This window comes from Microtus pennsylvanicus, chromosome 8 (assembly GCF_037038515.1).
Source record: "Microtus pennsylvanicus isolate mMicPen1 chromosome 8, mMicPen1.hap1, whole genome shotgun sequence".
Taxonomy (NCBI): domain Eukaryota; kingdom Metazoa; phylum Chordata; class Mammalia; order Rodentia; family Cricetidae; genus Microtus; species Microtus pennsylvanicus.
In genome coordinates this window covers 12,693,036-12,717,784 of record NC_134586.1, presented here as the reverse complement: position 1 = coordinate 12,717,784, position 24,749 = coordinate 12,693,036, and the positions used below count along the sequence as shown (strand labels likewise).

Below are 24,749 nucleotides of genomic sequence, written 5' to 3'. Positions count from 1 at the left end.
TGAAAAACAAGGCATTCCTGGCAAAATATGTTCTTGGTCCTGCAGTGTTACCACCCCCAGAGTGCCTTTTGACAGCTTTAGAATCTCAGATCCCTTTTTAAGCTTCCTATGCTTCTGTGACTTTTAAGTTCCAAAAGTCCTATTCTGCTGCATAGTTTAACGTTAGACATTTTCTAGGACAATGTAATTTTAAGTACATTTATGAACAAATCCAGTGATAAACCACCTAGTGTCTTGCTTTTGTTTTTATTTTATTTTGTTATCTAAAATGAGAAATACTGAAAGCAGTTTTGACCTCCCCTTAGAAAATCATTACCTAATTTCAGAAATAGTTTTAACCCCAACCAATAACCCAGCTGACTGCTTTCCTTCGTGTCTGTAGAGAGTGAGCAGAAAGCTCAACTAAGCAAGTTTGTCTCTTGAGGCAGAGAGGAAGAACAAACAGCTTGGACAAGTTTAAGAACTTGAAACGTTATAATACAAATTTCACCAGCTTGAATTAGAAAAGACCCACATTTGAGAAGTACTCTCCTCCTATAAATGCTTTTGAGAAAAACAGTTCCTTGTCATGGGCCTCAGGTGTCCTTGGCTTCATGAAACCTGAGGATTCTACTTTTCCCAGTCTAGGCTGCACATGGCCACTCAGGCCTCTGTTCTCAGGCTGATCGTGGTTTCTCATCCACAAAACACCGACACCCATGGAAGACCTCTCTGCCATCTAAGCATGATTTACAAGGTCCTATCTGCACCTAGAAGGTTGATGTATTCATTCTCTGTCCCCAGGAAACCTTGTATCTGGATTTCCCAGCACCACATACTTTACCTAGATCATTCCAATTCAACTGCTAAGTTCAGTTTTGCTAATAGAGCATTCTTTCTAACACAGCACTCTGTCCTTATATTGCTTGCTGATTATTACAGCTACTATTTATTTCCAATTAACTTTCGTGGGGGCAGGATATTTTTGTCTCTTTTGCTCACAAACATGATCATGTATTGAGTATGAAGTAAGAATACAAAATTAGTGTTTGAATTTCCATTTGAATTCCTGTTGCCTATTTCCTGGTCATTGATTACAAGATGATAATAATAATAATAACAATAATAATTTCTAAACATTGCTTCAAGAAAGAGGCACAACTCATCTGGAATACCTCGAACAATTCCAGCATACATTATGCACTTAACGTATGCCAACGATTGCTGCCGATGTCATTCATTTCCCTTTTTCATTACAGCAGTCAGTTTGGGCTTAGATAATAATTAGCTGAGAAGTAAAAATCTCTCACACTTTGCGTGCTAAATGGATTGCGCCAAAATAGACCCATTAATCAATTAAGCTAATGCATCATGTTAATGGTATTTCATATTTGAAATGAAAGAACGAATCTCCCTGTTATTCACTAGGTATATGTAATTATTCCTATTACCAATCACAAATTAGACACAACTGTGATTGGAAAATATTCTGTTGTATTATTATAAAATACTGGTAAACTATGTGAGCAAAAGGTCTATGACTTGTTTCCCGAAAGCTTAAGCTAATAAAGAAAACCTTAGAGAAATGACTGAAGAAGACGGATCCCATAGTTACTGTCTAAGGGCATCTCATGTGCGTCTCTTACTGCTTATAAATGACTCATGAGCTCAACTTTTACTAATTCATAATTCTGAAAACTTATTAAATGAAGGCAGTCCTTGAGTCCTGTCTCCCATCCAGTATCTGACTCTTTTTTAAATTTTTATTGATTTTTATTGAGCTCTACATTTTTCTCTGCTCCCCGCCCTGCCTCTCCCCTTTGCTTCAACCCTCTCCCAAGGTCCCCATGCTCCCAATTTACTCAGGAGATCTTGTCTTTTTCTGCTTCCCCTGAAGATTAGATCTATGTATGTCTCTCTTAGGGCCCTCATTGTTGTCTAGGTTCTCTGGGATTGTGACTGACTCTTCATACACAAACCTAACCAAGTGAATGGATGGCTATTGCCTGGAAGGCGGATGATTAGATGTCCTTTAGTTTCCATAGCAACAGATGATGTATTGATGATTTGTCTGCATGTTGTTAAGAACACATAATTCTCTGAATAATCAAAAACAAATTACAGCCTAGTCATGGGAGAAAGAGAGGAGAGTCAACAGCAGAAAGAAGGACAAGTGAGATGTCACTGGTGCTCAGCTTGAGTTGTAACTGCCCAATGAGAGCACAAGAAATGAATAACCCAAGTCAATAATAGCGGCGAAGGCACAAGGTATTAGCACTCAGCCCCCATTGATCACTTGTGCTTATTCTTAATTTGGAAACTTTATTCTTCCTGTCCCCCTTGTCTTTCTCTGTTTCACTTTCTTATTCTCCTCTGTCGGACCCCATCCTCCTCTCCATTCTCTTTTATTTCTCCCTATCTTACTGTCTGTTGTGCTTGGCCAAGTCTTTTTCTTTTCATTTCCATCCACAACAATTATAGTGTTTTGCCTTAGCAAAAGAGAAACTGAGACATCCTAAGCAAAATTCTGACACACAAGGCATACGCCGCAGTCACAGTAAGGCTCTGGTAAAAGGCCTTAGCATTTAGTTCAGTGACTATATGGAATTAGATTTAATTGTGCAAACATTTACTAAACTTTGCAAAGCAAAGTCCTATGTTAGACAACAAACCAGCTTTTTAGACCCGCGAGGCTAAAATCTACCAGGAAACTTATATACAGAACTAACCAAACAGACACAAAGCGACAGGAGAGGAGACATAAAGAAAGGAAATAGGAGACATAGGAGGAAGAAGAGATCAAGTGGTTGAGAAATGAAGACTAAACGTTGATTTTAAGCTGTTTTTCAGAGTATTCAAGATAGGAAAGGCAAGTCTCAGAAGTTTAAACACATTAGCATTGGTTTCAAACCGTGACCCCTTCACCCTCAGCTGTCTGTGAAAGTGGTTCATGTTGTGACTTTATTACGAATGAATAAAACTTCCTAAATGGAAATGTCTTACCTTAACTGCTGTAGATTGCTGTACATGGGACTTGGATCAGACCACCAAGAGCAACTATCTGTATAAACAAGGAAATGTATGGAAGAGACTGGAACATTCCTGAATAATCCTACAGATTAGTTTACCATTGCCATGGGCTCAGTACCCTAGAAATTATCTAACTGTTAAACTACCTTTGAAACTATTTCTGTGGTGATGAAAAAATGTCTGTTTTTCTCACATTTTAAAAAAGATACAATAATGAGAAATATTTAACAGTGAAACAGCGATGAACAAGTTCCATATGTCACGGAGAAGTCATGACATGTCCCAACACCCAGCGTGAGAGGCTTCTTTATGCACATGTGCGACCTTCGGAAGAATGGAGCCTTTCACTCGGCACGGTAGACTGCAGACTGTCTTTCTCCAGCTGTTCTCAAAGACAAGGGTATTTCTGAGCTTCATTTATGAAACATAAATATCATATTGTTGTTCCACTCGCCCTCTGCTGCTGAGCAGCATCAGTGATGGCTGAGCACCACTCATGCACTGGTGACTCAAGCTGACACTAGGGAAGAAAGATGCACAGGAAAAACACCCCAGTTCCGCCGAGAATCTGAGCATCTTTCCTCTTTGTATTCACTGAGACGCTTTAAACACGCAATTGAAGGTGGGTGGGCCTGGGGCAGATGAGAAGAGACGTGGTCTGGCATCTAGAGGGACATGTTCCAGGAGGTCCCCATACAGGCTGTAAGAGTACAAAAATAGACTAATTGTCAAGGGCCTCTGAAAAGGCTGATTGTTTAAATAGAGATGTGGTGTCAGAGAGCAAAAGTGAGGAGGAGAGGAAATCTGAACCCTGTAGGAACACGCAAGCAGGACCGCAGAGGCAGGGGGCACGTGGGGCGGGTGGATGCTGTCAAGCTTTGGCTGTTAGCCGAGTTCTTGAAAACTGTGCTGGAGCAGTGGTGGTAGAGAAACCAGGAGGGCAAACTGTGAAAGGTTCTGATTGACATCCTAGAACAGATTATTGATGGGCAAGAACTGCAATTCTTTCTTATCCCTAAGTTCTCATGACCAGAGCTGTTATTTACTGGACACTTAGAAGAGACTCCATGAGCAACCTACTCTAGACCCTTCACCCAATATAGTTGTCACCACCTCTCTTCCTATTACCATAGCAAAACCGTCTGAGGCCGGTTCAGTAACCAAGGAAAGGAATGTAGTTCTCTGTTCAGACGGAAGCATCCAATAAGAGTCTCATGCTATCTCATAATATGGGCAATCAAACATGTGTGCGAGAGAGAGACATGGAGGCAGTCTTACTGTAGAGCAGAAGTTCTCAAAATGTGGGTCATGACCCCTTTGGCAGTCAAACTACCCTTTCACAGAGGTCACATCAGATATCCTGAGTATCTGATGTCAATATTATGATTCATAACAGTAGCAAAATTACAGTTATGAGATATCAATGAAAATAATTTTTTTAAATCTTTTTTTTAATGAGAAAAAAGAAAACAAGTTTCCACCTCCTCCCAGCCTCCCATTTCCCTCCCCCTCCTCCCACCCTTCTCCCCCCCCTCCCACCCTTCCCCCCCTCCCCCCACTCCTTTTCCCCTCCCTCTCCAGTCCAAAGAGCAGTCAGGGTTCCCTGCCCTGTGGTAAGTCCTAGGTCCTCCCCCCTCCGTCTATATCTAGGAAGGTGAACATCCAAACTGGCTAGGCTCCCACAAAGCCAGCACATTACGTAGGATCAAAACCCCTTGCCATTGTCCTTGGCGTCTCATCAGCTCTCATTGTTCGCCATGTTCAGAGAGTCCAGTTTTATCCCATGCTTTTTCAGTCACAGTCCAGCTGGCCTTGGTGAGCTCCCAATAGATCAGCTCCACTGTCTCAGTGGGTGGGTGCACCCCTCGTGGTCCAATGAAAATAATTTTATGATTGGAGGTTGCCACAACATAAGGAGTCATATTAAAGGGTCACAGCATTAGGAAGGATGAGAAGAATTAGTCTAAAGTGGTCTGTTCCTCAAAGCACTCCAGTCACAAGACAGCAAGCACCTACCTGTGAGGAAGAGCTAAGCCCTCTTACAAAGCCAACACATCTTAAACCACCATGCCCCAAGGCTGCCACAGGGGCCATCAAGATGAGTCTCAGAACACAGACTCCCAACATTCAAACCATGACATGGGTCTTTTTTCAAATGGTATTGTTTCCTTCATGATCCTTTTGTTTTTATAATACTTTTCTATAAAGAGACTGCTAATTTTTTTTAAAATTTATTTATTTATTAAAGATTTCTGTCTCTTCCCCGCCACCGCCTCCCATTTCCCTCCCCCTCCCCCAATTAAGTCCCCCCCCCCAGCCCGAGAAGCAATCAGGGTTCCCTGTCCTGTGGGAAGTCCAAGGAACCCCTACCTCCATCCAGGTCTAGTAAGTTGAGCATCCAAACTGCCTAGGCTCCCACAAAGCCAGTGCGTGCAGTAGGATCAGAAACCCATTGCCATTGTTCTTGAGTTCTCAGTATTCCTCATTGTCCGCTATGTTCAGAGAGTCCGGTTTTATCCCAGGATCTTCCAGACCCAGGCCAGCTGGCCTTGGTGAGTTCCCAATAGAACATCCCCATTGTCTCAGTGTGTGGGTGCACCCCTCGCAGTCCTGAGTTCCATGCTCGTGCTCTCTCTCCTTCTGCTCCTGATTTGGACCTTGAGATTTCAGTCCTGTGCTCCAATTTGGGTCTCTGTCTCTGTCTCCTTTCATCGATGGAAATAGAAAACACTATCCTGAGTGAGGTAAGCCAGACCCAAAAGGAGGAACATGGGATGTACTCACTCATATTTGGTTTCTAGCCATAAACCAAGGACATTGAACTTATAATTAGTGATCCTAGAGAAGCTAAATTCGGAGAACCCAAAGAAAAACATATAGGCATCCTCCTGAATATTAATCTTCAGCAAGCGATGAAAGGAGACAGAGACAGAGACTGCTAATTTAAATCTCTGTTACTCGCCGGGCGGTGGTGGCACGCGCCTTTAATCTCAGCACTCGGGAGGCAGAGGCAGGTGGATCTCTGGGAGTTCGAGGCCAGCCTGGTCTACAAGAGCTAGTTCCAGGACAGCAACCAAAAGCTACAGAGAAACCCTGTCTCGAAAAATACAAAAAAATATAGTTAGTGATCCTAGAGAAGCTAAATAAGGAGAACCCAAAGAAAAACATATAGGCATCCTCCTGAATATTAACCTTCATCAGGCGATGAAAGGAGACAGAGACAAAGACCCACATTGGAGCACCGGACAGAAATCTCAAGGTCCAAATCAGGAGCAGAAAGAGAGAGAGCACGAGCAAGGAACTCAGGACCGCAAGGGGTGCACCCACACTGAGACAATGGGGATGTTCTATTGGGAACTCACCAACGCCAGCTGGCCTGGGCCTGCAAAAGCCTGGGATAAAACCAGACTAGCTGAACATAGCAGACCATGAGGACTACTGAGAACTCAAGAACAATGGCAATGGGTTTCTGATCCTACTGCATGTACTGGCTTTGTAGGAGCCTAGGCAGTTTGGATGCTCATCTTACTAGAACTGGATGGAGGTGGGTGGTCCTTGGACTTTCCACAGGGCAGGGAACCCTGATTGCTCTTCGGGCGGATGAGGGACGGGGACTTGGTTGGGGGAGGGGGAGGGAAATGGGAGGCGGTGGCGGGGAAGAGACAGAAATCTTTAATAAATAAATAAATTAAAAAAAGAAAAATACAAAAAAATCTCTGTTACTCTTCATAATTTATTCTTTTTACTATTTATTTTTGAATTATTCATATTGGTGTGTGTGTGCATGTATGCCAGTGTGTATGTGCAACCAACACACACCCATCCAAGTCTCTAGGTTTAGAGGGCTATGCATTCTGAGTCTCTTAAGGCTGCTTAGACTTGTGCTTCTGTGATTTCTCTCCTAAGCCGTTTCATAATTTCCACCCCCCCTCATCTCTGCTTCTCCTCTGCTTCTCCTCACTCATGACTCCATGCTGGAGTCAGGAATGTCTTCCTTCTCACACACACCTGAAAGAGTGGGCTTTCAATCCACTCCCCTCAGATAAAATTTCAAATCCCCCACGAAATATTTTGCTAAGTTAGTAGATATGCTCATTCTCACCAATTCCTTTCCCATTAGGTGCCAACTTTCAGAGACCATTTCTACACCCTACAGTGCTGAGGTAAAACAGCCTTCTTAGGGAGTGCCAGAAGCTTTCCAGGCACACCGAGGCGCCGTGAGTGCCACAGACCTTCCTGAAGACTGGGAGCCCAGGAGAGGGAAAACATTTGCTGATTAAAATGCTATCTTCAAACACAACATTAGCCATTCCCAGCTTTACAATACCCTTGGCTCCCTCTCCATCTGTGTTTCCATTGGCTGCCTGCCCCTTCCACTTCCCAGGATCTCACCATCTTCCTGGCTCCTTTCTCACTGGTCTCCTTATCTCTTTGTCTCATTTCTTCCTGTACTATTTGGAATAAAGCCATTCATGTTTGTAAGTAGAATACCAGTTTAGCTGTTCACAGTTTTGTTTGTTTGCCCTGATCCTTGTCTTCAGACACTCTTTACCGGTTCCCTTCATTACCAAGCAGTTGTTTTCCCAATAGGCATTCTGGAATCATCGGGCAATGTAGAAAAACTTTTGCTTTTGTTTTAGAATGGGAGCTGGCCAGTTCCTACTTCACAACCCGGAGGTATTTCTTTTGCCTTAGCATTAATTCTTAACCTTTGAAAACTTTTATGTTAACTAAAACAAAATTACAACATTCCCCCCTCTCTCCTCCAGCTCTTCTCAAATCCATGGCCTCTTTTTTCTTTAATCATTTCTGATATACATGTGTGTGCGTATGCACACACACACATGCAATACACATGTGTAGGTAAATATATAAGTAAAGCATACTGAGTCATTTGGAATTGTTTATAAGTACATGGTTTCAGAGCTGACTAGTTGGTATTATATAACCAACTAGGGTGCTCATTCCTGGGAAAGACTAATTCTCATTGTCTCAGCATTCTTTGTCCACAGCTCTCCGTGTAAGGACTGGCCCTGGTAGATTTACCCGTACCCTTTGGGGTGTCAACTGGTATTAGAATTGTTCAGGTTTTGTCAGGCAGTCCTATTGTTGATATTTCATAGATGTAGCACCTCTGTCATATGTAGAACACAAAAATGTCACAGCAGGTTTCTTGGTCTCCTGGCTTATGGTCTTTCCAGTCCCTTTTCAGTGATGTTTGCTGATCCTAACCTGATGCGACTCCTATGAAGAATGACAATGACCTACACGGCAAGATATCCCTAAAGGTTCAACAGCAGCACTGGTGTCTTGGTGTAGGAGGGAGGCTGCTAGTTAGTTTAACAAGTGGTCCCTCCACGCAACAAATTGGTGCCCAATGTGGGGTGCCAGTTGCAATAGGGAGGCTGCTAGTTAGTTCCTGGCCCTTTAGCTCCAAAATAATCACACAGAAACTGTATGATTTAAATCCCTCTAGCTTCTTACCGGCTAACTCTTACATCTTGGCAGTAACCAACAGCAGTCTAAGTGGACTAAAGATCCACGCAATAGGAGAGAGATATGCCTGGTACCAGAAACAGTCAACAACCCATGGCTGGTTAGGTCAGGAATCTTCGATAATAGCCTGTTATTACCACTTTATCAAACCATAATAATACCTAACTTAATTTTAAATGTAGACCCTTATACTCACAGATAAGTGTGGCTATCAGGCCTCATGGGAGAAACTTATTTTTCCACAGAATGAGACCATTACTGTCTGAAAGAAAACCCTGAGCAAAGCCAGTGAAGTGCTGTGTTCCATTTCCCTAACTTCTGGGCTCTCCCCCATGCATATAGGGCCCCAGTGGCTATGGATACACGAGACTGTTTTCTTTAAAGGTCTCACATGGTGCTGCCAACCTAAGCAACTTAAAAGAAAGTGTCATTAAAGGTCAGAACTACACAATTTCACCAGGGCCTTACCTAAGCGAGCATGTGGTGATCTCAGGTAGTAGGCTGGGCTCTTTGTTAACTATCTTCAGGATTTAGTTAACTGCTGTCACTGTTGGAAAGATACTTCATGGCTGTGAGGAAATTTTCACTCAGGCATTCCAAAATAAGAGCTCTGCACGGCTGTCTCTAACGGGATCTGCCAGTGAGTGAAACAGCAGCATTTCCCAAGCATCCTCACAAGGGGAAGCCATTTTTAAATTTTACTCCAAAGGGGCAAAATTAAGCAACCAGCATCATCTAGTTCTCATAGCACATAAAGACAGAAGAAAGTCACAGGTGTCTAGAATGTGCCCAGTTGTTTGCCTGCTAAGATTGTATGGAATTTGTGGGTCTCTGGCTTCAAAACCCGTCTCCTTACCTATCATCATCAGCTAAGCCCAGATTTTAGGTTTCCGGATTTCTCAGCACCATTAGTATTAACACTGTTTCCATGGTTACCTCACTCAAACAGATGAGCTCAGGCTGTCACAGCACTAAGAGAAAGAGAAATGCTGGCTTCTACTGTTCGTGACGTCACAGAAGCATAACACTAAGGAGTGAGCAAATGGCCTGAAAGTTAGGACTACTGGTCCACCTGTTATTCTTACACTCTGTGTCCTATAGGAGAGATACAGCTTCTAAAATTTTACATAGTCTAAAGAGAATCAACGAGGAAATAGATCAAAATGTACTAGTGGCTTTAGGGTGAAGGTAGCTGCCACCAAGCCTGCCAAGCAGAGTTCAATCCCTCTGACCCACAAGGTGGAAAGAGAGAACTGATTCCTGCCAGTCATTCTGTGACCCCCAAAGCTGTGGCATGCATGTGCGCGCACGCACACACACACACACACACACACACACTAAATAAAATAAATAGTGGGAAGCTCTTGTCCTTAGGGAGGATCTACTAAGTTCCTAGCTGGAAGGAAGGTAGGCAAAGTACAGCTATAATCCCAATCTCCCTCCAAATATATATATGTGTGTGTGTGTGTGTGTGTGTGTGTGTGTGTGTGTGTGTACATACATACATATATACATACATATACATATGCATATACATATACATACATATATATATATATATACATATATATATCCTCACATCAGGTTTTAGTATCTCTGTCACTTAGCTGAGGCAACGAAGGCCAAAAGGATGTCCAACCTTTTGACATGGTAATATGATATTGTCGTCTACAAATGTGTTGAGCTGAATTCATAACCATCCCTAGCTTGGACACACCTGGAAAGAATTAAAATGAGACATAGCTGTGAAGTGGAATTTGAATTCAAGTCAGTTAATCTTTACATTTTTTTTTTCTACCACATTTTCCAATCATCTACCAGGTCTAATATTGAGGGCTCAACAATGGTCTGTGCGGAGAAAGTTCCCCATCAACTGCACACAGACATGGAAGGCAGCATTTGGGAAGTCATTCTTTCTTCATGTCCTACAGTATGGGGACAGTGGCATAACAAAAAGTCACAGAATTTCCTCGAGCCCATCTTCTAGTTTCAATCTGTTGTTGCAATAAAACGCTCCAGCCAGAAGTGACTCAGTGGAAAAAAAGGGGTTATTTCCACTTCCTCTTCAAGTTCTCAGTCCACCATGGGGGAGGACATCAGGGCAAGAACCCAAGCAGACACCATGCAAGAAACCTCCTTATACAGCTAGACCCGCCTGTCTGGAGACAGGTGCTGCCCACACTGGGGTGGCTTTCCAACATCAATTAACAATCAGGACACTCGTCCATAGTTCAGTCCAATCTGGGAAACCACTCAACTGAGCCCCCTTCTCAAACGACTCTATGCAGAGCCGAGTTGACTGCCAAGCTAACTAGGATAGTGTCCATTCCTTCACACAGTAAGAGTTGCCTTGAGAAATCTACATATTATCTCTGATCCTCAGCGACTTCATCTGTGAGTTAACAACATCATTGGGTGTTTTGATGCCTCAATGAGAGGATGCATCTGAAGTTCTTTACGAATTGGCTACGTGGCTACTATGATGTCCCTCCATGTCATGTAAAATCTTGGCACATCTCTCAACACAGTGCTCTCCGTTTTGTTCAAAAATGCCAAGTTTGAGTTCTTCCTCGGAAGTGTCATATCTCCATGATGTCAGGAAATAGTCTCTATGTTGTTCAGTACAGTAAACTGCCATTTCATTCCTCCATGCACAGCTTGATAAGAAAATGTCATTCATGTTTCTTAATAGTGCACAGTGAGTGATGGAACTTTTTATCATTCTGCATCGTGCTTGGATACTGCAGAACTCTCTCCACATGCACACAATTCATGAGTGATATTTCTTTATTCTAGACATCACAAAAAATGAAGTTCAGAGATCCTCAGATGTTTCTGATCACTCATAGGTAGTAAATTGCCAAGCAGGAATATAAACACATACCGTCTGACACCAAGCCTGGGCGATGGATGTAAATAAATTATTTTATCTCACTGTATTAACTGGAGATAATAATACTTATCTATGATAACTGCTTTAAGGAGTAAAAGAGAAATCATATATAAAAATGCTTATTACAAAAGCTTATCAAATAGTAGTTATTATTATTGTTTTTATTTGGGACAGTGAACTGCTAACCAGGACCTGACTGGTCTCTGGTCAATCTCTTTCCTCATCCTATATTCCAGAGCCTTTTCAGTAGTGCTTCCCACCCTGACTCCAGGAGCTCCTCTCAGGAATAGCTATGGGCCAATCACAGCTCCTGATTTACCAGTTCTTTCTATAGCCAAACCTCAGGCCCTAGTTGCTGCCCCAAGGAGCTGATCTTTAGTTCATGAATCACGAATCCCAATAGACATGAGAAGATAAACTTGGTCCCATCATTTCACTCCATTAGATCCCACCTCATGAGATGGATTCCTCACAATCAACAGTTGTTGGGGGAGGGCTGTCACTTTCTTCCATGATGTAACTGTTGGTGAGTTCTCCCTGCTCCAGTAAAGAGCCTCCAACTGCTGCTCTGGCAAGAAGTTGTACTTAACCTCAGCGACTCTGCACAAAACCAAGGCATGCGAAGAGAAGGAGGCATGACCGAGAAGTGTAGTGGGAGCAGCGGGCTCTGTTCCTGGCACCCGGCCGCCCGCACGGCCAGCTTTATACCTGAAATAGTTACATGGAAACTGTATTGTTTTGAAGACTGCCTGGCCCATTAGTTCCAGCCTCTTATTGGCTAGCTCTTACATATTGTTCTAACCCATTTCTAATAATCTGTATAGCCCACGAGGTGGCTTACCAGGAAAGATCTTAACCTGTGGCTGTGTCGGGTGGGAGAATCATGGCGACTTCCTGACTCGGCTTCTTTCTCCCAGCATTCTGTTCTGTCTAGTCCGCCTACCTAATTTTCAGTCCTATTAGGCCAAGCAGTTTTCTTTATTAGTTAACCAATGAAAGCAACAGATAAGATACAAGACCCACCTCCATCAGAGAAGTGTGCCAATGAGAGAGAGGGTCCCAAGGAGGGGATGGGGCTGAGAACTACTAAGTTCATCATATGAATGCATGACACTGTCAAACAAAAAAAAAATTCTTCTTCAAAGTGTTATATAAAGGAAATTTAGGTGAAAATCTTAGAGTAGAAGTAAAGCAACACTGGTGGGCCCAGCTTCATAAATTTTTTCCTAAAGGTATTTTTACGGTCAGGACTTAAGCCAGGGATCGATCCTTCTATTCCTTCTTCCTCTTAGCATAGAACTCATGCCTGGAGCACACAGTCCGACCCTCCTCCTGAGTGTAGATAGATCCCAGGACAATCCGAGGTAGAACGGACCAGGAAGAAGGCACCAGCCGAGGCCAAGTTCCTTTCAGGCTCAGTGCCGAGCTTTCCCTTGGCCCACTGCCTGTCCCCATTAGTCCCAGCGAGTGAATCTCATTAGCCACTCTGACTTATTTTTGGCAACCGCGCAGTGCACGGGCCAAGACTTATTTTCATAGCTGATACAATCATCGCCAAAGCTGCCATTAGCATTTGGAAGATTACTCCCTTTTCTGGAAGATGCCACTGTCTGTAAAGCAGGGTGACACATTAGACATCTATTCAAACACAGACTGTGCCTCTGGCTTCCTGTCCTTATCGCTGCAGCCACCCTGGCTACCGGCTGGCTGAGATGTGGTGCAAAAAATTCTTTATAATTATGACTTTGAGGTTTGTAAACTTAGTGTTTTCTGAGTACGTGAACCAAATTCTATAATCAATGAGACGCAGAAGCCAGATTTGACAACTATTCAGTGCTTGGCTCAGTTCTGGATTTTTGTCATTGCTATTATGTGCTAAAAACTTTATTTGTGTAAGGAAGAAGTGAAATATAAAAAATTAAATGAGTGAATTTTATTTTTCTTTTGCCCAAATGTAACTTACAGCTGTTGAGCCAAATACCCACTGTAAATCCATGTATGTATGATCTGTGGAAAATAGTGATAACTAATAAGACTCTTTTAGGTGACCAAGATACAAATATTCTTAGATTCCAAATAAGCCATGAAATACACTTAAATAAAAACTATTATGGATAGGGTAGCACATTTTGTCAATGATTTCAATAAGCTAAAATCTAAATGTTTTTCTCAATAATTGCCAGCTAATTTAAAGGTCTTGCTATCACCCGAGTGTCCAATTCACTCGGCATTTCATGAACAGAGTCATGGAGATCACCAAACGTGATCTCGTTCTGAGGCTGCTCTGTGTTTGAATCCTCGTTTTCTTTCCTCATAGCTGAGCCTTCCCCGTCTACAGCACACCTCCCCGTTGTTTCAGGCCACTAAGGGAGATGTTTCAGTTTCTCCTCAGCAAGGAAAAGATAGGCTGAGGGAATGCAGCTGTTCGAACAGTTGTCTGGTTAGGGACAGCAGCACTTAACAGCAGGGAGTAGACTCGGCACAGAAGACTGAACGCTTCTGTTGGCCTCACTCCAAGGGGAAGGTCAGCTGTGCACTGTCCTGTCCTTCAGATGACCACGAGCGTCACTGCCCAAGGGTTGTGCTCGCTGTGCACAAGGACCAAGGATCCAAAAGGCTAGAGATTCCATGTCTTCTTTGCTTAAGGGCTGGCTAATTTGTAACAAAGAGAATTACCTTCCCAGGATTCTGTCCCTACATCTTCCCCACTTTCAGAACTGACAGGTGAGAAAAAGAGAGGAAATAATTACCTTGAAAAGACTTCCTCTAAAATAGTGTTTGCTCAAACACTTCTCCCACTTCTCAGAACACAGAGCTTCGCTGGAAATTAACTTTGACAGTGACTTCATTTGTCATGTGTTCGCCCATTTGATGTGTATTGTATGCTTTTCCCACGAAATACTCCACACCTGTAATGAGCTCAAGATGAATTTTCAATGGAATATCAAATGTTCTTAGCAAAACTCAGATCATTTTTCATGAGATGGGAAAACTGACTTTTGTTGTGTGGCTGAAATATACAGAGCTACCACAGGTAACTATATTCACCATGAGTGTTTTTGCTTTAGGAAAATCACCTTGGTATAATTTTATGGTCCATCACCTGACTCTGACTTCTATCTCTTGTCTTTCTCTTGAACAGATTGTTGCAACGTTCCACGTGACTGTTCAAGATGACAACAACATCGTTGTGTCTTTAGAAGCTTCCGATGTCGTCAGCCCAGCATCTGTGTATGTTGTGAGGGTCGCTGGCGAGTCCAAAAACTATTTCTTCGAATTTGAGCCATTCAACAGCACACTGCCTCCTCCTGTGGTCTTCAAGGCCACTTATCATGGTCTTTATTACATCATCACTCTGGTGGTGGTCAATGGGAATGTGGTCACCAAACCCTCCAGATCAATCACTGTGTTGACAAGTAAGCACCCTGTGGCGTCATTCTCTGTGCTCCTCCAAGTGTGTCCTCGTGAGTGTGTCTCCTATGGCAGAAACAGAGTCTACCAGAATGGCAGGACAGTTCAGCTTGGAGTCTAATGACATAACTCAACACTCTTGCTGAAATTAAGAAAATAGCTCCTTACCCAAGCTTGATTATATTTATTAGCACTTTTAAAAAATCTGTTTTATATCAAAAAATGCAAACTTCATTGACAATATACTTTGAGACTGAATGATAATTTCAGGTTAATGACTGGACCACGCAAATTTCTCCCACATACCTTAAATGCATGATCTTAGATTGTTGTGTTTAGTCCCAGAACACATCTTCCTATATGAAGCAACTGATTCTTGAGACAGTGAGTTTGTCTTCATAACCAGCTGACTTGACCTTAACTGGACATTCTCAGCTGAGGGCATAAAAACATGGCTGTTTGCTTGTTCTTTGTTATTAAACAGTCTTGTTATATAACTTGGGCTGGCTTCAACCTCCCAGTTCTTCAGATTCAGCCTTCCAAATGCTGGAATTAGAGTTACACACAGACAACAGCTAACATTCCTCATCTCACCTTAAATATAGCCTTGGCTTCCACTGCCCGAGCAAAATGCAGAAAGATAAAGTGCAATAGAGAGTTGGTTCTGCCACTGGAAAGTTTTGAGCAATGGCTTTAACTGCAGGTGACTTTAACCATGTTCTCTGACTTTAGGATCACATTATAAGGTTACATATGTTACCATGTTCTCTGACTTTAGCATCACATTATAAGGTTACATATGTTACCATGTTCTCTGACTTTAGCATCACATTATAAGGTTACATATGTTACCATGTTCTCTGACTTTAGCATTGCGCCATAAGGTTACATATGTTACCATGTTCTCTGACTTTAGCATTGCACCATAAGGTTACATATGTTACCATGTTCTCTGACTTTAGCATCACATTATAAGGTTACATATGTTACCATGTTCTCTGACTTTAGCATCACATTATAAGGTTACATATGTTACCATGTTCTCTGACTTTAGCATTGCACCATAAGGTTACATATGTTACATATGTACCACTACAGAATACACCGAAGAGCTGTCTCTGTGAGACAATGGAACACATCATCAAAGTCCCCTTTGCTCATGTGCTTCAGGGAGGGCTTTCATGGCTCCTATCATTAATCTGCCAGTTATACGTGACCGCTGTGGACATGATTAAGGGAAAGGACAGTCTGACAGTGTCTGTCGGGATACAAAGAAAAGAGTAGCAATCAGAAGAATGGACTCAAAAACAAGCGAGGAGAAGTATTTTCAACCTGAGTGTCAAAAATTAATTAAAGTCTCATTGGCAGAATCCCAGGGTCATTATTAAATTCTGAAAATTAACAATGGCAGAGACCCAAGACCTGCTAGACTAATGGAGCCAAAGGAAAGAGCTGGAAATTAATTCAATTAAAATAAAATCTCACCTGTAAAATCCCGTCTTAAGTTCCAGGAAAAGATGAATCTGGCTGAGACTCAGGCCAGAGTGGTGGATGCGTCATAACTACAACCCAACTCTTTGAAGTCAACATCCTGCTTCGCACAGCTTCATCGCTTCACGCCTGGCCTGAGACTTAGTAGTTGTTCCTTTATCTTAGCTCAGAGTAGTTCAGCATGTAAGAGAGAGTCGGGGAGCAGCTACTAAAGTATTGTGCAAACGGGGACACAGAAACACAAACCCTGTTCTGTTATATTCATCAGCAAGTACACAGCCACACCAGAGAAGGAAAGTTGGAAGCTGTAGCCCTTCAGCTAACAGTTATTAAAGGAATTTAAGGCTCTGTGGTTAGTCACACCCGTAATTCCTGTATCCCAACACTTGAGACAGTGGGGCAGGAGGATAAGGATTTTGGCATCAACCTCTGCTATATATCAAATTCAAGGCTAACCTAGGCTACATGAGACCCTATCTCTTAAAAAGAAAAAAAAACAGCAGAAAGAAGGGAGGAAAGATAGACATCCAAGTGTGTAGTTAGACTTTCTTTTCTGTCACCAGCCCCAAATAATGACACAGAGACTTATTACTTATAATTATCAAAGCTTGGCATTTAGCTTAGGCTTGTTCCCAACTAGCTTTTATAAATTAAATTAACCCAATTTTATTAATCTACGTGAGTTTAACCTCTCTCTTATTCTGTACCTATGACTTGTTCTGCCTCTTGCTAGTGTCTCCCCACCTCTCTTCTTCCCAGAGTTCCTCTCTCTCCCTGGAAGTCCCACCTATTCTCTCCTGCCTAACTATTGGCCATTTAGCTCTTTATTAAACCAATCACGTCAACACATCTTCACACAATGTAAATATCCTGCCACACAAATGAGGTCCAATCAACCCCCACATGTGGTTGCATGTGTATCTGTGAAGACCAGAAGCTATCTTCAGTGTTGTCCTCAGGAACACTACTCATCTTTACTTTGAGACAGGGTCATTGTTGGCTTGCAGCTTGCCTGTTCAACTAGACTAGGTAGACAGTAAACTCTAGGGATCAACCTTTTCTACCTCACCAGCATTGGGATTGCGAGTTTGTACTATCACTTCTGACTTTGTGTTTTATTTTTACATTCATTTATGTAGTATGTGTGTGTGTATGTGTGTGTGTCTATATGGAGATACACATGTGAGGCCACACATCTGGAGATCAGAGGAATGCAAGAATATATTTTCTTTTTCCACCTTTATGTGAATTGTGGGGATTAAATCCGAATCCTCAGGCTTGGCAGCAAGCACCTTTACTTACTGAGCCATCTTCTCAGTGTCCACTCTGGGCTCTTATTATGAGTTCCAGGGATCAAACACAGCCGACAGTGCCATCTCCCTGGCATCACTGTGTCCTGTTTTAAAGGCTTAAGTGTCCTACCTCAGATTCCACTGCTCTTGAAGATGAAAAGGGCATTTGTTGCAGCCATCAGCCGTGTGCTGGAGCCTGTCTCTACGAAACAAGCAATGACAGAGCAGCAGGCTCTGGACAGCACCTGGACTTTTTGATACAGTTGCTCTGAGTCTAGAGAAAGTCGGGGGCATGGAGTGGAGAGGCAAAGAATAAATTGGGCATAATGGACTAATGTGACCAGTTCAAAAGAGCCCTGCAGCCATAGGCTCTGACCCAGTTCATATTTAACTGATGATGATGGTTATTACAGTGTGAGCATTTCAGGAGAAAGAAGCTGTTTCTCGGCAGAAAAACATAATACCTGGGAACAATTACTTGAGAACTGGGAAACTGCTAGACCATGCAATTGGTTTCTGTGTCAGGAAAGACTTAGAAATGGTGACTGTCGAGGTTGCAGAAGACACATGGAAGCAACCCATGGGTTTATTAGTCATCTAAACCCTATTATGAATATAAATAATCAATTTATTTAATTCTATTTATTGAGCATATTCTCTGTCATGGCCGGGGTACCAGAAAAAAAATAGTGATACATAAAAATACCTTTAACCAGGCCTGGCAAGATTGTTCAGCAGCTCTTGCTGACCAGTTCTCCAAAATAATTCAGAAAAGATGGCCAGAAATATACGGAGAGATTTTAAGTGGCCTGCAAGTGAGTTGAGACTTTACATGATAAAAAATGAAGACAGATCAAAGGAACGACGGGCAGTGATTTCCCCGGGGAAAACTCTCGCACAGCAGAAACCCCAGGCTGAAAGATAGCAAGTCTTGCCTAGACAATGGACAAATTACCAAGCCACTATGTAGAGTCGTGTTTCAGAGACTGAGCATACTGTCAAAGTCTTCTGGAAGTTATCCGTGGAGCAGAAGTGAATTCCCTCTAAGTCCGTTTCAGATCTGTCACCTATTCTGGTGGACAACCCCTTTTCTACAAAGCCCCGAATAACATAGACATGAAACACTACAGGCCACACACTCTGTATTGTAGCTCTTCAACTTTGCTATCGTCACAAGTAGTATGTACATGAGGTAGCAGAGTGTTGCTCTTCTATTACTTTATAGAAACCAAAATCCAAACTTCAAAACATTTTCGTGTGTCACGAGATATTATTTCTCTGATTCCCATTAACCTCTTAAAAATGAAAACCCCACTTCTGTCTCCTGAGACATACAAAAGCAACTTGCAATTCAGATTTAGCTCAGGAGGCTGTTGTTGGCCAGACTAATCTATTGTTACCCCATAGAATAATAGTGCCTACTAGGTACTGTTTAAAATACACATATTCTTGCAATTTATAAAATTATGTGCCTTTCTCACTCTGACTAATAATATAAAAATCAAGTGAATATTTAAGACATAACATGTGACGAACATATAAAAGCATTACCAGTGGCATTACATAGAGAACTACCAAACATCAGGAACAAAGGAAAATTGAAACTGATTGAGTAAGGAAATGTCACTAAGGTAAGGGTGGCTAGTTTGTGACAGGGATACTGATTTACGTGAGAGAATCAAGTGGTTTCTGGACTTACATGTGTTGAGAAGAAACAAAAATGAAAGCAAGATAAGAGGCAAGAACTAACTCAGAAAGCCATTAAAATGTTCTAAGGAGAAATTGGTGCAGACATGAACGAAGATAGTGGTGTGAATGGTGGCCATCACTCCTCTGTCTTGGGTGACTGTGGCCAACATACCTCAGGGATCCATTTAGATACACACAGGTCCACTCTCTAATCATCTTCTAGACATGAAGCAGGAGCTTGGGCCTAGGATTTAGGATCAGTCTTTCCCCCCACATCTACCATCAGAAAGGACAGATTATCATAGCTTCTTTCTTCCTCAAAAGAACTGCACTAGAAGGGACGAATGCTTAGGTCTCTCCCACCGATAGCTGGACCATTCCGTATATTTTAATCAGGCAAAGCGAGGCCATCTCAAGCAGATGTGCCTCTAGTGTCTGCTGTTACTATCAAGCATGGGCTACCTGGGCTTCTGGCCCTTTGTTCATGTCCCGTCTGGTAACCACATGCAGACCTTTCAGATTTTCACCAACTAGACACAGCAACAGAGTCTGATGGCACTGGGAAGTGGGTGTGGTAACCATTCTGTCAGGTGTAAGATGGTATCTCAGAGTCGTTTTGATTTGTATTCCCTGATGGCTAAGGATGTTGAACATTTCCTTAGGTGTCTTTTGCCATTTAAGATTTTTCTTTTGAGAATTCTGTTTAGATCTGTACCCCAGTTTTTAATTGAATCATTTGAAATTTTGATGTCTAATTTCTTGAGTTCTTTATGTATTTTGGGATCAGTGCTCTGTCTGATGTGGGGTTGGTGAAGATCTTTTCCTATCCAGTAGGCTGCCTTTTTGCTTTATTGACTGTATTCTCTGCTTTACAGAAACTTCTCAGTTTCAGGAGGTCAGATGTATTTATTGTTGCTCTCAGTATCTGTGCTACTGGTGTTATATTTAGGAAGTGGTCTTCCGTGCCCATGCCTTGAAGGCTACTTCCCACTTTCTCTTAGCCCCTCTGAATGTGGGTGACAGTTGTATGGCTGAGGCAGACTGTGGGTCCACTGGCAGTGGCATCAGGATTTATCCCTACTGCTTGTACTGGATATTTGGGAACTATTCACTTTGGATGGATACCTGGCTCAGTCTAGATATCATAGGGAGGGCCTTGAACCTTCCCCAAAGCAATATGTCTTATCCTTTCTGAGGAGTGGAGGAAGGTGGGGTGGGAGTAGGTAGAAGGAATGAGAGGAGGGGAGGGAGTGGGAACTGGAATTAGTATGTAAAATGAAGACAGACAGTTTGTTTTCTTTTCAAAAAATAAAAAATTAAACAAAGAATTCAAAAAAAGATTATATAAAACATCTAATTAGACAAAAAGAAGGCCTTATTGTGTGTCATATTTTTATTATTTATTAAAAGCAAAACAAAGATCAATTAATACAGGGATTGCTAGTTAAAAGAGGATAGAAAATTCTTGCTCAGTCATCTATATTTTCTCTTTCCATAAAAGCAAAAGGAAGTGAGAGGCATAGGCCCAAGTTCAAGGGCACACTTGTCTCCAAGTCATAAAAGAAACTAAAACTCTAGTGTAGTATGAAGGGGCCTTGCTGAACTCCAGGTATACAAAGGGTAATCCTGGGTTGGGACTCCAATTAGCAAAAGAATCAACATGTGCCATGCTACACCAGGCACAGATGGACTTTCCACTTAGAAAAGGGCACCTAGACAATCTCAGCGCCAAGACAAAGCCTGACCATAGGACTTGGTAAAAGTCTGCAACAAGCACCATAGCATCCTCCATATGAAGGATCCCAGAACCAGCGATGGGCCATGGCTGTTGCAAAAGGACAATGACTGAACTGTATTAAAAGGGGAAAAATGAGCAATTAGCTTAGAGCCTATGCTTCAAGTCCCATTGAGAAAGCTACACTCACAGTGACAGTTGTCAAAACAAACAATAGGTCAGAGTCTATTTAAAATAGCTATTTATACAGTGTATTCGCAATGCTCACAGACATAAAGATCAGAATAAAACCAACAACAACCAAACAAAACATGGCACAAATGAAGCACATAGAATATATATAATGGAATTGAAATCTTTTGAAATAAAAACACAATTATTTAGACTAAATCAAAAGTTTGCTTTGCTGATGTGTTCATTTAAAATATTTTTCAGACATTATATTTTGATCATAGTTTTTCCCTTTTTGTCCATATCCTTCCCATCTCACTACCCACTCATACTTATGTTTTTTTATCTTTCTTTCTAAAAAAATATCAAAACAAATAAAAATAAAACAATGGAACAAAAATATCAAAATCTATGATAAAAACAAAAACACAGATTCTGTTTTCAGTTGGCCAATTATTTCTTTGTATGGGGCCTGCCTAAGTATGAATGATATACCCAGTTATACATCATTGGAGAAAACTGAGTTCCCTTTTGCCAGCAAGTATCATTTGCAAGTAGCTTCTTGTTAGGGGTGGGACTCTGTCTACTTCCCTGGGTACTTGGAATCGAAATCAGGTCCAGTATGCACTCAGACACCTCTTTAGCCCTCATAATATTTTATTGCAAAATTATTCAAATAAAACATATCTATTTCACTTTTTTGGAAGGGTAGAGAAACTGTTTATGTAAGAATGGGGTGCATAGGACATATGAAAAACAATCATGGGCTTTTTAGAGCGTGTACGTCTAATGTTTCATGATAAATCAAAACCAAGCAAATTAAGAATATCCTTGAGCTTCTGTAGAGAGAGAGGCTTAATATACATGATATAAATGATCATATGCATAACACTGAGTGGTTTGCACTCTGATTCATAACAGAAAAATCACAAAATTCACACAAAGAAATAAATGACCCCATAAATATTTATCATTGCCTACAGCCCAAATTACTTTTTGTTACCTGTCTATTACTGATATCTAATTTTGTTGGCACAAGGACAATGAACAACGAATTTGCTAATACAGACAGATGCTGCCACAAAACCTATTAAATTGCATATGACAAGCATTATAAACTCCAGGTTTGCATTATGTTTGTCTAGTGAACTGAGACATTGATATTTGTACTTCCCTAACCTTCAAAGCTGTTACAAGTGAGAAACTGAAAGCCGAGGAGTTTGAGAGCTGGCTGTTTGAAAAGCAGAAAAGATCATCCAAAGCGTGCATTGTTAATTACTGCTAAGGCTCAGAGGAGGTCTTCGTGGAGGAAGGGCAATTGCAAAGGTGTGAGTGAGATTGCATTAGAGCAACAGTGCACTCGCGGACTGATGACAGCTCCACCCCTCTCTCTGTCACCTCTCTTTCCCGCTGTAGAACCTTTGCCTGTAACCAGTGTCTCCATATACGACTACAAACCTTCTCCTGAAACACGAGTCCTGTTTGAAATTCACTATCCAGAAAAATACAACGTGTTCAGCAGAGTAAACATCAGCTACTGGGAAGGGAGGGACTTCAGGACGATGCTCTACAAAGGTAAGAGGCAAGAGGAGGCTGGAGAAACGATGGCTATTAACTTCCTGCAGACTTTTTCTAGAGATCTTGCTTACTCTAAGGAGTCTGTGTAATTCACTACTTGACTGACAAATGAGCCATGAAGAAAAAGTTATTGATTCAAGAAAAACCTTGTTGTGAGGGGTCTTAGCATATCCAGCTCATTTGCTGAGAATTGGAAGTCATAAATACAAAGTCTTTTGCTGAGAATTGGAAGTCACAAATACAAAATGAGAAATTCTCACTTTGGCTTAAATTGTGTTATTCTTGCCAAATGCAGTATGGCTGCTCCAGGACACAAAGTCAAGACGGTTTAGAGACAACCACACCCACAGCACTTCCTTCTGGGAGGGGCAGCTCTTGCCTTCCTAGCAAGTGGGCAGCTTTCTCCCACTTCCATTGGAGGGTCCAAGATTATTCTCAAAAGCAAAAGGTGGTATTTTGGGTTCCTGTGTGACCACTCTTCAGGTAAACCAGTGAACGTTCTGCATAAGACGCTTTCTACAGGAGAAAAACCTTCCTGTACACTTGCTGTTTCTTTTGCCATAAAGTGCTAGCTCACTTATTTTTCCTATTAATAGAGAGCTAATATAAACCTAATCTCCATAATTCCTGTATACACAGAACATCCAGAAGATAAAAAAAAATTAATTTTAGTTTTGTCAAATCGTATTAGGAATGCTGACAGTTTGAAAACAAAGACTTTTCAGGATTGGAGCACAGGCTCAGTTTTTTCATCTCAAACTCCCAGTTCATTTTTACTGACTGTGCCAGGCATTGAGGGAAAAGTCATTTTGTGGATATTTAAATTTTACTGGGACTTTCTCCAAGTATGTGACATTACGGAGCTCCTGATTTTAAAGTAACTGGTCTTTCCCTTCGCAGACTTCTTTAAGGGGAAAACAGTGTTTAACCACTGGCTACCAGGAATATGCTACAGCAACATAACCTTTCAGTTGGTATCTGAGGCAACGTTTAACAAAAGTACTCTGGTAGAGTACAGCGGCGTGGGCCACGAACCCAAGCAACACAGAACAGGTAAGTCGTCGGAGGAATCGAACCTCATGAGAAAATAGCCCAGGAAAATGGGTGCTGCTGTGTATTTATTTTTAATGTTTTTAAGGGAAAAAATTCATAATATATCTAAGAAATATTTTGTCACAACGCTAAGAAAGAACTTATTTTTTATAGCAAAGAAAATTTGTATCCATATTAAAGATATCTAAGCAAAATATTCAAGAAAAAATCTAAAGTAAATCAATGAAAGCTTAGTTTTTATGTGTTCAAATAAAATTACAGATGATAGTCTTAAAAGTTATAACCAAGTTACTTAACTGGATCTGGTAGGTTTTGCTTACTCTATAACCTTGACCAGTGTCCATGTTGAATAAAAGCAGACGGCAAACATCCTAGTACAGATAATTGATTAATGAAAGGAAATATTAGGACTCAGGCATGCCTAAAGCTTTCAGTACTGACCTTAGTAGCATCAGTAAATAAGAAAAACCCTTATGGACCGTGAGAAGACTTGGAGACAAGGAGTCGGGGTGGATATAATCAAAATACTCTGCACACCTGTATGAAATTCTCAAGCCACTAAAAATACTGCAGAAAAACTATGGTATGAATTGATGGCTAGAGGAATAGATGCATAAACTACACACATACTACCAAGTATTCATCGTTTAACCGGTATTGAGAGTACCTGGTGTGTTCAGTAATGCTGGAGAGCCCATTCTCATGAGAATGGGATTCATCAGGACAGACCACCCAGGCCACTTTCTGTCTGAAATTCTGTGTCAGGATTCCCAGTTCATTTTATCAAGACAGAAAGATCTTAACAAGTAATTCCTCTTAAACTGACACTGGCCAATTGCAATTTTCATATTCTCTTCCGATAAAGACACTTCGATGACCACTCTTTTTCATCTGGACGTGGTCCTAATTCTAAGAAAGATTAAAAAAAACC

The 24,749-nt window shown here is 41.5% G+C and overlaps 1 protein-coding gene across 2 annotated transcripts in view; it reads left to right on the top strand.

Moving 5' to 3' along the window:
* The window catches only part of Ptpro (protein tyrosine phosphatase receptor type O), a 209,350-nt gene that overhangs the window by 97,288 nt on the left and 87,313 nt on the right, over positions 1 to 24,749 (top strand). For both annotated transcript variants that reach the window (XM_075982462.1, XM_075982463.1), the window contains exons 2-4: positions 14,541 to 14,814; positions 22,604 to 22,762; positions 23,666 to 23,818. In XM_075982462.1, coding sequence (XP_075838577.1) covers positions 14,541 to 14,814; positions 22,604 to 22,762; positions 23,666 to 23,818 — 586 coding nt within the window. The remainder of the gene's footprint in view (positions 1 to 14,540; positions 14,815 to 22,603; positions 22,763 to 23,665; positions 23,819 to 24,749) is intronic.